We start from the raw sequence: 14,558 nt of genomic DNA, 5'->3' as shown, positions 1-14,558 counted from the left end.
GAGGACCACAGCATTTGAAGCATATTTGATACAATGTGGAGCTTTAATGCATTTATAGGCATGTTATTGTTCGTGGTTTTTGTTGCATTAGTAGTTATGCAAGTCCTTTGTTCTGTTGAACATGAGGCTCTTTCATAGCTGTGTTTTGGTTGCAAACTGACAGAACCTTTTTATCAGATTTTTCAAGCTATTGATTTACATATGTGCACTAAGAAACATATCCAATCTTTTGGAAAGAATCCTGATAATTATTAGTTCCTTTGTTAAGCATTTCAATCGACTTCATCATAATTGGAAAGTGAGTAAGTCTATCTGCAACCCTGCAGAGGGTTACTCTTAAGTCCATGAATTTTGACGCCAAATCCGTAGTTTATAACTTTATATATCCCATTACTCAAGATTTCAAAGGCCACTGCCTTATCGCAGACAATAAGGTAATGAAACGAGGTCCTATCAAGAATCCTTTGGGCCAAATATTGTGCTTCTTCACCATGAAAGAAAATTGTGTCTTGCACGGGGTTTCTGCTCAGAGTAATACATGTATGAAAAGAATACAACAACTTTAATTTAGAGTCCAAACAAATTGAATTACAAAACATCACAGAATACAATCTCCAAAAGAATAAGAGAGTGCAGGGAACTATAGGATGCATGTCAAGGACCAACGCCCAAACAGGTTAGATGAACAGACAGATTATGCCAACAGTATTTGATACGCCATGGGGTTGTGTGAAAGCGTTTCTGAATCCACCGGATGCCCGGATGTGTTCTTGCAGCAAGTAATCTGCAATGACGAGACATATTGCAACTCCGATCCAGTCATCCCTCACAGTGGTTGCAATTAAACTCGGAGCCACAATCATCAGAAGAATCAGCGCAGCCGGCAATTCAGCCCATTCTGAAGTTTCCATCATAATTATTACCAAAGACAGCAAACAGAATCCTATTAGAATCATACTAGTTTTATTTTGTGCAGGTTAACTCATAGATGCAAGCCACAATATGGATCAACTAGCCATTTAAACACAAACTGCTTCTTCTGCAGTAGATCAAACCATCAAAGATCATAACTCCATAGTATAAACACTCTACCTGGGAATCGTTTAGGGAAAAAGAATCGCAAGATAACCGCAACGAAGGCAATCCAGCTTCCAATTTCTCCCCTGCATAATTAAACAATTAAAGCTTTTAAAAAAATGGACATGCATGAAAGACAATACACTCATGATAGGATATCTACACAATATAACAGCTACAGTCGGTGGGGAAAATCACCTGAAGATAGAGAAAATTAGTGAAGGACGGCTACAGAATATATATATATATGGGATTAACAGCCCTGTGAGCATGTTTGTTTTCCAGTTTGTCCGATCCAAGATCAACAGATAACTACAGTAAATAGTTGAATAAGGTCGTGCACTCGTGCATGTGTTCTAAAGTAGCAATTTTCTATTATGTATTCGCATGTAAATTGGTTCCTAGATTTAGTAAGACTCTTTAATTTCGTAATTGCAATGCCTTGTGGTGACTCAAATTCTTTTAGTTCTTAATAATTTTTTCTTGTTGAATGTAACAAAGCTTCTTCTTAGGTTGCATGTTAGAAAATTGGTTAAGTTGAAGCATCTTCTTCATAACATACAAAGTGAGAGAGAATAATATGTTAGATTCTAGCTGTGAACTAACCTGGCACCTTCATTCAAGATGTCCAAACGTGACATGTTTGCATGTTGTTTGGTCGTGAATTATAATCCCCCAAACTTTTTTTTCTCTTTGATTTCCAAAATCCTAAATTCTTTGTTTTGTAAATTCGGAGTCATTTATTGTTCATCTTTAATAAATTATTTTCCCTGATAAGCATATTCAAAAATTGTCAAATTTGGAGTCATGTTAGTCTGTCTGTAACATTTCAAGTCATTTAAGCTAGTTTAGACTCGTTTGTCAGTTAGTTCTTTTTGACCGGACAGTTAATTTTTATCTTCAGTCATGCATAATAAGCAATTGAACAACAATCTCTTGCAGAAACGATTCCTGCTTTCAACAATCTTGTAGGGTTAAGTTTTGGCATTTTATGCATCTGTTTAGGTGCATAGAAAGAGCATATCATTCTCATGCCCAAAAATCTTTGGGGAGAAACTATTCTTACTGTTTGTTATCTCATATACAAGTTGCCCTCCTCTATTCTCAAATGACAAATTCCATATGAAGTTCTTTGCCATATGTCTTTATCCCCTCCTTTCACAATCTTACTGCCAATGTCTTTGGTTGTGTCGTTTTTGTTCATAATCTTAATAATCAGTGTACCAAACTGGATGCCAGAGTCCTTAAGCTTCGTGGAATATGGTGTGATTAGAAGAACTGCAATTGCTTTCATCCTCCAACTCACAAGATGAATGTATGTCACCACTCACCAGGGATGTGACATTTTATGAAGATGCTTGCTATTCTTAGGGTGAATATATTTGTATCGGTTAAAAAGATTGAGAGCGAATACACGCAATGCCCTCTTTTTTTTAGGGGAATGAAAGACTAATTCATTGATGGGGAAGTTGAAACTAAGAATCTCTAGAGAACAAGAAGCTTTAGAGAATAAGAAGCTTTTGAAGATTAATTCTCACACACCATTCATTCAATATACAGAGGCATATTTATACAACCCTAATTCTAGACAGATAAGGAAAGTAATCAAATCATAATCACAATCCCGATTCTATACAATTAGTATAATTCTATTCCTAATAGTAATCCTAAAAAATCTATGACTCACAACACTCCCCCTCAAGTTGGAGCATACACATCTCGAATGCCTAACTTGTCAAGTGAGTCATGAAATGCTTTGACCGACACACCCTTAGTCAGAACATGTGCTAACTGCTCCTCAGTTGGTACAAATGGGAAGGCAATTAGGTTGGCGTCCAACTTCTCGATAAAATGCCGGTCAACTTCCACATGCTTTGTACGATCATGTTGCACTGGGTTATGTGAAATTTCGATAGCTGCTTTGTTATCACAAAACAACTCCATAGCTCTTTTTCGCTTGAACCCCAAATCACGCAATAAATTACGTAACCATAACAACTCACATACTCCATGTGCCATACCTCTATACTCGGCTTCTGCACTCGACCTCGACACCACCTTTTGTTTCTTACTCTTCCAAGTGACAAGGTTCCCTCCAACAAATGTAAAGTAACCCGAGGTCGACCTCCTATCTGTGATACAACCAGCCCAATCAGCATCAGTATAACCACTCACCTCTAGGCAGTGATGTTTTGAGAACATAAGGCCCTTCCCAGGAGCACGCTTTAGATACCGCAGAATTCGCACGACTGCTTCCATATGGTCTTCACTTGGGTTATGCATGAATTGGCTCACCACACTTACTGCATACGCCAAATCAGGTCTACTGTGACCCAAATAGATTAATCTGCCAACTAACCTTTGATACCGAGCCCTATCAGTCGGGACTTGATCAGGGTACTCCGCTAACCGATGATTCTGTTCAATTGGTGTATCAGCTGGTCTGCAATCTAACATGCCCATTTCTGACAGCAAGTCTAAAACATATTTTCATTGGCACAAGAAGATACTGCTACTCTCCCTGGCTACCTCTATCCCAAGAAAGTATCTCAAGTCACCAAGGTCTTTCATCTCAAACTCTGAAGCTAACTGGTGCTGCAACCTCCTAATTTCCTCGCGATTATCACCTGTAATTACCATATCATCAACATAGATGATTAACACCGTTACTTTACCCTTTTGATGTTTAAGAAAGAGAGTATGATCCGAGTTGCTTTGTTTGTAACCAAATCGCTTCATTGCCTGAGTAAAGCGCCCAAACCATGCACGGGGGGATTGTTTCAAACCATAGAGTGACTTCTTCAACCTACATACAACATTCGTTTTATCAGTGGTCTCATATCCAGGAGGTAGGCTCATATACACTTCTTCAGCTAAATCTCCATGTAGAAAAGCATTTGTCACATCAAGTTGCTTGAGGGGCCAGTCCAGATTAGCCGCCAAAGAGAGAAGCACTCTGATAGTATTGATCTTAGCTACGGGTGCAAACGTCTCATCATAGTCTACACCATACGTCTGTGTAAACCCTTTTGCTACCAATCTCGCCTTGTATCTACTAACTGAACCATCTGCATCATGTTTAATTGTGTAGACCCATTTACATCCTACAGTTCTTTTTCCTGTTGGTAACTCTATCAACTCCCAAGTGTTATTCTTCTGTAGAGCTTCTATCTCTTCTTCTATCGCTTTTGACCATTTTGGATCTCTTAGGGCATCCTGCACTTTGTTAGGAATAGATACAGAGGAAATCTGATGCACAAACGACTCATATGACTTGGACAACCTATGTGTAGATACGTAATTAGCAACTGGGTACCTAGACTTAGCTTTAAGGCTAGGTTCATATTTCTTTGGTGGTTTACCACGAGTAGAACGAGAAGGTAAAATAGACAAATTTGGTTCGGGTATTACCTCATGATGACCTTCAGGACCTTGGAGAGTTTGGCTCGAGGGGAGAGATGAAGAAGAGGGAGAAGTTCTGTCTTCCAAGTTAGGTTCACTGTTGTTTGAAACGACATCGTTCTGTGCTTGATCTGAAACCACATCCTTCTGTGCTTGATCTGTCCATAATCCAAAACGTTGGCGTTTTCCAGGTCACCGCAAACGACGTCATCGCCGTTCCCCATCTCCAGTTCGCCGGCGTCGTCCAGTTCACACCTGTCGTGAAACGGCGGTCGTTCTTCCATTCCTGGCCGCCCTTCGTTTCCCATCTCCAGAGTATCGCCGGAGTCCAGTTCACACAGGTCGTGACTTCGACCCAAAACTAGCAGTCGCAGTTGAACCCCTTCTGTTTCGACTCCTCCATCAGTTGCGTTCCTCTCTCTTCTGGGTTCTCTTTCTTCTCTTTCGTTTCTGTCTTTTTCTGTTTCTCTTTCTTTTGCTTTTACTTCTCTTTCTGTTTCTCTGCTTTCTTTTCCTTTTTCTTTTTCGCTTTCTTTTCCTTTTTCTTTGTCCTTTTCGTCTCTTTCTCTTGCTTTGTCCCTTTTTTCTGTTTCGTTGTTTTCTTTTTCCTTTTCGCTTTCTTGTCCTTTTTCTGTCTTACTCGTCTCTTTCTCTTGCTTTGTCCCTTCTGTCTGTTTCTTTTCCATCTCTGTCCTTTATATTGCTGCCACTACCACCAACCATCTCTTCGAAATAACCATATTGCTCCCCCTGAAGAGAAGGGTGAGTGGGAGAAAAATAACAGGCGTCCTAAAAAAAAGTGACATCCATCGTGACATAGAATTTTTTGGTAGGATGATGAAAACACTTATATCCCTTCTGATGTGTCCCAAACCCAACAAAAAAACACTTCAAGGCACGAGGTTCTAACTTCGAGCATTGGTTCTTAGGAATATGAACAAAGGCAATGCACCCAAAGACTCGGGCAGGAAGATTATGGAAAGACGGAAGAGATACATGGGACGAGAGGACCTCAACTGGAATATGATTTTGGAGAACACTAGACGACATCCTATTGATTAGATGAGAGGCAGTGAGAACTGCTTCTCCCCACAAATATTTGGGCATATTTGCACTAAAGAGAATTGAACGAGCAACTTTAAGAAGGTGACGATTCTTACGTTCAGAAACACCATTCTGTTCTGGGGTTTGAGGACATGTGGTTTGATGTATTATACCCTGTGTACAAAGATACTCCTGGAACTCATTGCTCATATATTCCCCCCCCCCCCCATTGTCAGACCGAAAGAGCTTGATCGTACCATTGTATTGTGTATGAATCATATTTTGAAAATTTTTAAAAGTTGGGAACACAGCATCCTTGGACTTTAGTAAAGCAATCCAAGAAACACAAGTATAATCGTCAATAAAAGATACAAAATAGCGCATACCAGAAGGAGTAGAATCCCGTGAGGGTCCCCATAAATCAGAATGAATCAATTCAAAAGGCACAAGACTTTTATTTGAAATACTCAAAGGGTAGCTAACTCGATGACTTTTGGCCAGAACACAAGTTTCACACTTAAAAGATGACTCTGAAATACCCAAAAACAAAGAGGGCATAGACTTTCTCATATTACTAGAGGAAGGATGACCAAGACGACGATGCCACAACCAGATTTCATTCAACCGCTGCTCAGAACTCGAAATCAAAGCTACTGGGGCCTTCTTCCCTGGTGTTATCCCCGCATACATCTGATCCAGATGAAACAATCTCCCCCTCAAATCCCCTTGGCCAATTATCTCCCTTGTCTGAAGATCCTGAAATACCACATACATGGGAAAAAAGGTCACAGAGCAATGAGATTCAGTATTTAATTAGGGAACAGAGATTAAGTGATGTGACAAATCAGGAACATATAACACATTCCTAAGCTCTAAGTTTGGTGTGACTCTAACAGTTCCTATTCCTAATACAGGGAAGGCTTCACCATTAGCATTAGTAACTTTGGACACTGGTGGGATTGAGAGAGAGGTAAAAAATGATTTATTGTAAGTCATATGATTAGATGTACCAGAATCAATAATCTAAGTATCTTCCCCAACAAAGTCAGAGACAAATAAAGCCTTACCAAACTTAACTCTTCCAATGAAAGAGACTGAAGCATTACCAGGTTTCTGATATTTTTCCTCCATACCCTGGTAGTCCAGATTCTGAATTAAATTTGCAGCAGTGGTACGACCCTGTTGGTTAGGTCCTGATTTATTCCAGGTATTTTGTTGATGCGGATACCCATTCAATCGATGGCACTTAGTCCTCCAATGTCCATAATTTTTGCAAAAAGTACAATAACGCCATGTTCCTCCTTGAGAACTTGGTTGTAGTCGAAGTTGTTGAGGCGGTGGTACATACTCTGATGGTGAAGGCTTGGTTTGGACAGTGAGACTTGATAACTCCGAATGGATTGCTTTGGTGCTATCAAGTTGAGTCTCATCTTTGCGTATATATGCAAAGGCATCCTCTAGGGTAGGTGGAGTTCCATGTCTGAGCAACTCACCCTTTGCACTAGCATGCTTATCGTCAAGACCATGAAGAAAAATATGCAGCCTCATTAGATCCTTCTCTTCATTGTGTGACTTGATGTCATCAGCGTTCTTCATCTTGTTGGGACGCCTTTGATCAATTTCCAGCCATAAGCCTTTGAGGGCAGCATAATATACTGCCACAGGCCTCCCATCCTGAGTCATCATGAACACCTTGGTATGGAGCTCATGTATTTGAGCAAAATCTGAGTCATTCAGATATAATTGCTTCAGAGTACTCCAAATTTCTGCTGCAGTTTCACATCCAATAATCAACTGTACTACCTCATCCATCATGGCCTTGTAGAGCACAGACATCACAGCACCATTGTGCGTTTCCCACTTTGCATATCCCACATCTTTTTCATCCGGCATCTGAATCAATCCATTCACATATCCCATCTTGTCCAAACCGCAAAGATGAGCAGTCATCATTTTCCTCGAAGTACGATAATTCGTGCCATTCAACTTGGCACCCCCAAATCCCCCTCCTAAGGATTCTTAATTCACAGATACCTCCACATTCTGCACGTCAGAAGTCACAATCTGCTTAGAACTTTCTTCTCCACCCATGATACTTGAACTGCAACAATCTTCTCCTTTTACACTGTGGAAGCAACGAACAAAAAAAAAGACCAAAAATCCAAGATCGGATTCTTGGCTCTGATACCAAGTTGAAACTAAGAATGTCTAGAGAACAAGAAGCTTTAGAGAATAAGAAGCTTTTGAAGATTAATTCTCACACACCATTCATTCAATATACAGAGGCATATTTATACAACCCTAATTCTAGATAGATAAGGAAAGTAATCAAATCACAATTACAATCCCGATTCTATACAATTAGTATAATTCTATTCCTAATAGTAATCCTAAAAAATCTATGACTCACAACAGGGGAATCATTATAATCAGAGATTACAAAAACCTCCACACTGGGAGGAATATCGGTGAAGAAATTCACACTAAACTGGCCAGCTTTGGCCTCTTGAGCTAGAGTATGCGCCACTAAATTAGCCTTCCGATTATCGTAACATACTCTTGCACCTAGAGCATCATGCAGTAGGGCTCTCAAGTCCTTTAACAGGAAACCCAAGTACGAGTGGTCCAGGGAAGACCCCTGAATAGCCTGTACTAAATCCATGCAGTCAGATTCTACCACCAAAGGGGTTAGATGGTAATCAAGTGCTAACTGCACACCTTGAATGAGAGCCAGCAGCTCCGCATGCCTAGGTGAGCTAACCACCTCCAGGGTGTGACGGAAGCCCCCCACAACAGAGCCTTCGTGATCCCGAAAGATCCCCCCCAACCCAGCCAAACCTGTGTCCAAGTTAAAAGCAACATCCACGTTAAGTTTAATAAATCCCAATGAAGGTTTACACCACTTATGTAGAACCCATGGACCATTATCCCGAACAAGTGGAGCATGAGCATCCTTATAGTCATTCCACCAACCCAGAGTCAAAGGCACAATTTCATGAGCTGATTTACATTCTTCATCCCATATCCATGAATTCCTGTTTCTTCAAGTAGCCCAAATCAACATTAACCAAGGAGAAAAGGCCGTAGGAGCAAGTGTATAGATAGCAATCAACCAATCCGCTACACAAGATGCATTAGTAAGAGTTGAGATATCAGCCACTTGAAGAATACTTATTGCATGAGGACAATCCCAAAGAGCATGGATAGGAGATTCCACTTCTTCATCACAAAATGGGCATTGGGTATCAATATCAATACCTCTTTCGCTAAGCCGACTTCGTGTAGGAAGAATATTGGAAGCTGCTTTCCAGGCACACACCTTCACATTCCCTAGTACCGGAGCTTGCCAAAGTTGCTTCCAGAGAATAGCACTAGGATTAGGAGTAGAAGAATCATCCTCCAGAATTCTACTCCTAGCAATATGATACGCAGACGTCACAGTAAACTTGCCCTTCTTATCACCTCCCCAAATCCACTGATCCCCATGGTTGTGGGTACTCAAAGGTAATGCCTGAATCTTTTGCACGATATGTGGTGGAAATAATGTAGATAAAAGCGGTAAATTCCACACACCCGGGGAAAGAAGCAAATCAGCCACCACCGTAGCGTTTGCTGACTGATAGGAACTTAGGTATTCTTCCATTAGCCATGGGTCGGACCAAATATTGTGTAGAGAGGCATTGCCTGAGTCACCACATTAGAATTTCCTTTCCTGCACTACTCAATAATTTAGTTCTCTTGCCTGTCAGCTTCTTAGATAACTTATCTTTAATAAAAGCAAAAGTCTCAGTCTTGGACCGTCCCACAAGAGTTGGAATACCCAGATACTTTTCATGTTTCGACACTACCTGTACCCCCAAAATTTGTGCCAAGTTGTCACGCAGATGGGGAAGAACACTACCACTAAACACCACATTACTTTTCTGTAGATTCACTTGCTGACCGGATGCTCTCTCATAGGTATTAAGCAAGTGACGAATCCTGTGACAATCCTCAGGGCTGGTAAAGGAATCCAACATACTGTCATCAGCAAAGAGTAGATGACTAATCATAGGTGCTCCATCACAAATACGAAGACCCTGCCATGTCCGCATGAGAGATAAGAGCAGATAAGCCCTCAGCACACAAAAGGAATAACTAGGGTGAAATAGGGTCCCCTTGCCGTAATCCCCGTTGAGGAGCAATAAACCCCTTAGGTGCACCATTAATATACTACAACAAAAATAGTCATTTCCAAGGGTGCGATTTGGTCGGAAAAGCCACTTTCCCCGTTGGAAAAAGCTATTTCCGACGGCTAGGTGCCGTCGGTGGTCCTCGGAAAAACTATCATCGGAAATAGTCTTTTTCCGACCAACCCTCGGAAAAAGATATATTTTCGATGACTAGACGTGGTCGTAAATAACTTGTCGGTGGTCGGAATTCTCACTCCTCAACGACGACAAATATTATTTCCGACAAAAGATGTTTGTTGGAAATAATTCATTGCTTGTAGGAAAAAATTGGTTGCTAGCCAATCGATTTTTTTCCAAGGACTTATTTCCGACAAATAGTAGTGGTCGGAAAAAACTATTTTCAATAAGAATATTTAATTCCGACGACTATTTGGCATCGAGAATGAATAAGTTACAAGGGTCATATTTTCCTCGAAAATTGATATTTCCTGTCTAAAAAAATTATAATCTAGTATTTCTGAAAATGATATTGTGGTCGGAAAAAGTGGTCGGAAATGTTTTTCCACGAGATTTATTCGTTTTTCCTCCCATTCAATTTAATTGTCAATTAACCTAATTGTAAGAGGTAGATGAATCAAGATAATTTTTTTATTAAATATACAAGCAGACAATTAAATGTTCATAAAAAACAATGGCATTAGAAGAAACATAGCTAATCATTCATACATGTTCAGAAAAAGATAAATATTCAAAATTTGGTCTTTATAACACAATCATTCTTAAGCAAGGAAGCTAACAATATATCTAATAGAAGTCCTCATTAGAGTTTGCATCATCTTCATCAGCAACATCTTCAGCACCATCTTCATCAATACCATCTTCATCACCATCTTCATCAATACCATCTTCATCATGGTGTGCACTTGAATCTGTTGCAATATTGTCCTATTGTAAAGTATGAACATACCTAATTTAAATTAAAGAAGACACTCCCATATCAACAATGTACCAGGAGGTAAAACAAAAAAAGATACTTCATTAGATTAAACAATAAGGTATTTCCTTAACTGCATTTCATTAGATTAAATTTGAATGGAGTTTCAAAGTAATACAACAAAATAACATCTTCCTAGAAGATACTTCTGCAGATTTTCAAGCAAGAACAGAACATGGATTTCAATTGCATCTAGATATTAAGAAGAAATTGAGCACTAACCACTATCTTCTCAGCAGCTTTACAAATCTTGTTGACTTTGGCCTCAGATAAACATCTAATTCCAGTCAAGTTCTGCCAAACAACAATCAAATTAAGGAAATCCAACTAGAACATTTACAGCTTCAAAAATTCAGAGGTGAAGTTGGCTTTACCTTCTTGGTGAAGTTGCCAGGTGTAGATCCCTGCATCCCTAAGCTTCAACATCTCCTGCATTGATTCCCCGAGCAATCGATTTAGTCACAAGGATCCCTACTACTCTCACAATCCGTGACTAGGTCACTCATTCAAAAATGTGGCACACTTTAGTTCTAGTTATACTATGTTACTATGTTATCCAAGTCAAATTACTATGTTAACAGTCTATGAATACCTCCACACATCCTTTCTCATTCCTATTCCAAAGTGCAGAATGCACAATTTTATTGAACTGGCAGGTTTTATAAAAAAAAATCTCAGCAGCACGGTCAACTTACAAAATTCACCAAAAATTCATTGCAAATCCAAATGACAAGGAATCAGTTTTGAAACAAGCATTGGGTTGTCTAGTTTAATATACAGAAAAACCAGAACTTAATGATTCAAATAGAAGTTCAAATCTCAACAGAAAATCAGAGAACTTTTATAAATTCTGAAACTTTCTCAATTACAGACCAAACTTGGAAAATTCACAGAACTTTCACTTTATGTCGAACTGCGATGAAACTTTTCAGATACTTTACTAACTAACAGAAGTAAAACATATCAAAAATTCAGGTCATTTGGAGGTCAATAAGTCAGGAAAAAGAAATACCAAAGAAGGATGTACTGCAGGACAGTTGCCGCAGATATCCAGCAAATCCACTCATCTTACTTGGTTCATATTCATATAACTACGCAAGATTAGAATAATAGTAAGAATTGCAATTAAGCTAACTGCTATACATGTTCATTGTAATTGCCAATCTGCCATTGAAATTAGCTCTAAATTAAAAAAATTTAGAGAGCATACAAAGAGACTAACCTGGTTTCCGAATGAGACATCCCTCTCAACCTCTCAAGTAGCCTCTCCCTAGCAGGCACAACAGCACCAGGCAGCCTCTCATTCCCACTCAGCAGCATGGTCCAACCCGATTACCCGTACCCGATTCCAGCTCCACTCTCCTGAAACCAACAAAATTCAACACCACGAAAAAACAGAATTTGCCACAACCCTTACCCAATTTGATTCTAATAGAAATCGACCCAGCAATCTCCGTCTTCTCCACATTTCAAACCTGCAGATTCCAGTCCTCCAAAACACAGATTCCATCTATGGTGTTCGTGCAGCTCGGATATGGCCGGTGTAGAGATGTTGCCGGTGTAGTGAGATGGCAGCCGGAATTCGAAAGGGAAGGAGGAACAGTGGCGTCCGGGAATGGCATTTCCCGGTGGTTGCAGAGGGAAGAGAGAATGAGAGAGGTCGGGGAAAAGAGAGAGAGAGGGAGAAGAAAGGGTCGTGCGGCCCAGAGAAAGAAGGTAGAAAAAATGAGGGGCTGCTAGGGTTAATTTGTCTAAATACGTGATATTAGGAAAAGTTGATTTTTCCCATAACAAATTCCCGAAATTTTCAACGAGAAATAAACTTCCATACACCGTAACTTATTCATATCAAATTCGATTTAAGCATGTCACGTATTCACAAATTCGGTATAATGTGCTCTACGACTTCTCTCAAAGAAATTTTCTCAAAATCGAAGCCGAACAAAAAGTAACATCCTTAATGTCTACTATATACGAATGCATATATGTGTGGAAGGATAGTCGTACTATATATGTAGTATGTATGTAATCGATAATGAATAGTACTATGTAACAGTACTTTTCGATAGTAGTATGTATGTGATCCTTCACTAACAGATCTTTTCTTTGGCCATTTTAAGAGATCTCTTATGAACCCACTTTTCGATTATATGTATGGACATCTCCACTATTCAATTTTAGGTCTTCATGAGTATATTACTTATACAAAAAGTTTTCAGCACAATTGACGATTGTTAAAATAGTCATAATCATGATTTACTGTTAGGGTTCATGGTGGAATCTCCTAGTTAGCATGATCTCTTATCTATATAGGGCGGAATTTATAGTTAGCACCCCGGTTAGCGCGGAATCTACCAATTAGCATTATCGTGATTTACCATAGATGATCTCTTATCTACTTCCGCAACTAATAATATTGGGTTAGGGCGGAACCTCCCAATTAGCATGATCGATCGATCAAGTCTTATATAAATCCAATACACAAATATGTATCGTGAATATATAACTATGAGACTCATAATATATATATATATATATATATATATATATATATACAGGGCTTCTTGGGTGCTGACGGTACGGATTTCCCGTTTTCCCCCACTTTCCGGCCACATTTTCCCATCTTAACCGTTCAGTTTTTAGGTCATAATGTATAGATCACCTCTGCAAAATTTCAGCCAATTTGGTGATCGTTAAGGCATCCAAAACTGCAATTTACCATTATAAATACGAACGGTTCCGATTCGACAGATTTGGTCCGTTCGTGTAAATTGCAATTTTGGATACCTTAACTATCACCAAATTGGCTGAAATTTTGCAGAGGTGATCTATACATTATGACCTAAAAAATGAACGGTTAAGATGTAAAAATGTGACCGGAAAGTGGTCGAAAACAGGAAATCTGTACCGAAATTTAGGTACGGACGTCTGCACCTGAGAAATATATTATATATATATATAATATGTACATGTATATGATATGTATATGTATATGTATATATATTATGAGATTTATCCGATCTTACCTTGTAACCAATATATAATAAAATCGTTTTGTCTTTAACATATAATGCATCAATTCTAATAAACTAATAATATAATCATCAAGTAACCTGTGAAAAAATGGTAAAATTAATTTTGAAAAGTTAGAGATCTTATGCTCAATTCTCCTCTCTGACATAATATGTTTATAAAAATTAAATAATACAATTTAGAGAAATATTTCCAAGAGTCACTAGCCGTCGGAAATAATTTGTTCATTAGCGAGGGTATTTTGTTGCCCTCGAAATTAAGAAATCATTTCCGACAAAGCCAACTGCCTCTCGGAAATAGGTCTACCATTACCGACGATACAAAATGTCGTCGAAAATAATACTAGCGCCAAAAGGTCCCGCCATTTTTTTTGTTTTTCCGACGAAATTGGAACTCTTTTCCTACAGCATATTATCCGTCGGAAATAAAATATATTTTGATAGAACATTTCCGACGACTATTTTTTGTGGTCGGAAAAAGAGTTCTTTTGCGAGGGCAATTCTGTGCTGTCGGAAATTTTCGTCGGAAATGAGGACTTTTGTTGTAGTATAAGAAAAGAATAGCGTACCGTAGAAAGGAAAAACATGATTTGGTCAACCCATTGAGTAACAAAGCCCATCTTTAACATGATCTGACGCAAGAAGCTCCATTCTAGCCTATCATAGGCCTTGCTAATATCTAATTTGAGGGCTAAAAAACCTTCTTGTCCACGCCTAAGCTTATGCATATAGTGGGCCATTTCCGAGGCCACCAGAGTATTGTCAGAAATCAACCTGTCAGGCATAAACGCACTCTGTTGGGGGGAAATAATGGCCAGTAAAAAGTTTTTTAATATG

The 14,558-nt window shown here is 39.1% G+C and overlaps 1 protein-coding gene across 1 annotated transcript; it reads right to left on the bottom strand.

Annotated features, from left to right (window-relative positions):
- Nucleotides 1–9,212: 9,212 nt before the first annotated feature.
- Nucleotides 9,213–9,728, bottom strand: LOC112170924. Its single transcript, XM_024308191.1, has one exon. It carries the CDS (start codon nt 9,726–9,728, stop codon nt 9,213–9,215), a length of 516 nt encoding a protein of 171 aa, XP_024163959.1.
- Between the last annotated feature and the right edge of the window lie 4,830 nt (nt 9,729–14,558).

This window comes from Rosa chinensis, chromosome 6 (genome assembly GCF_002994745.2).
Source record: "Rosa chinensis cultivar Old Blush chromosome 6, RchiOBHm-V2, whole genome shotgun sequence".
NCBI classification, from domain to species: Eukaryota; Viridiplantae; Streptophyta; class Magnoliopsida; order Rosales; family Rosaceae; genus Rosa; species Rosa chinensis.
Note: the sequence above shows the minus strand (reverse complement) of the source record. Positions and strands in the feature narration are given on the sequence as shown.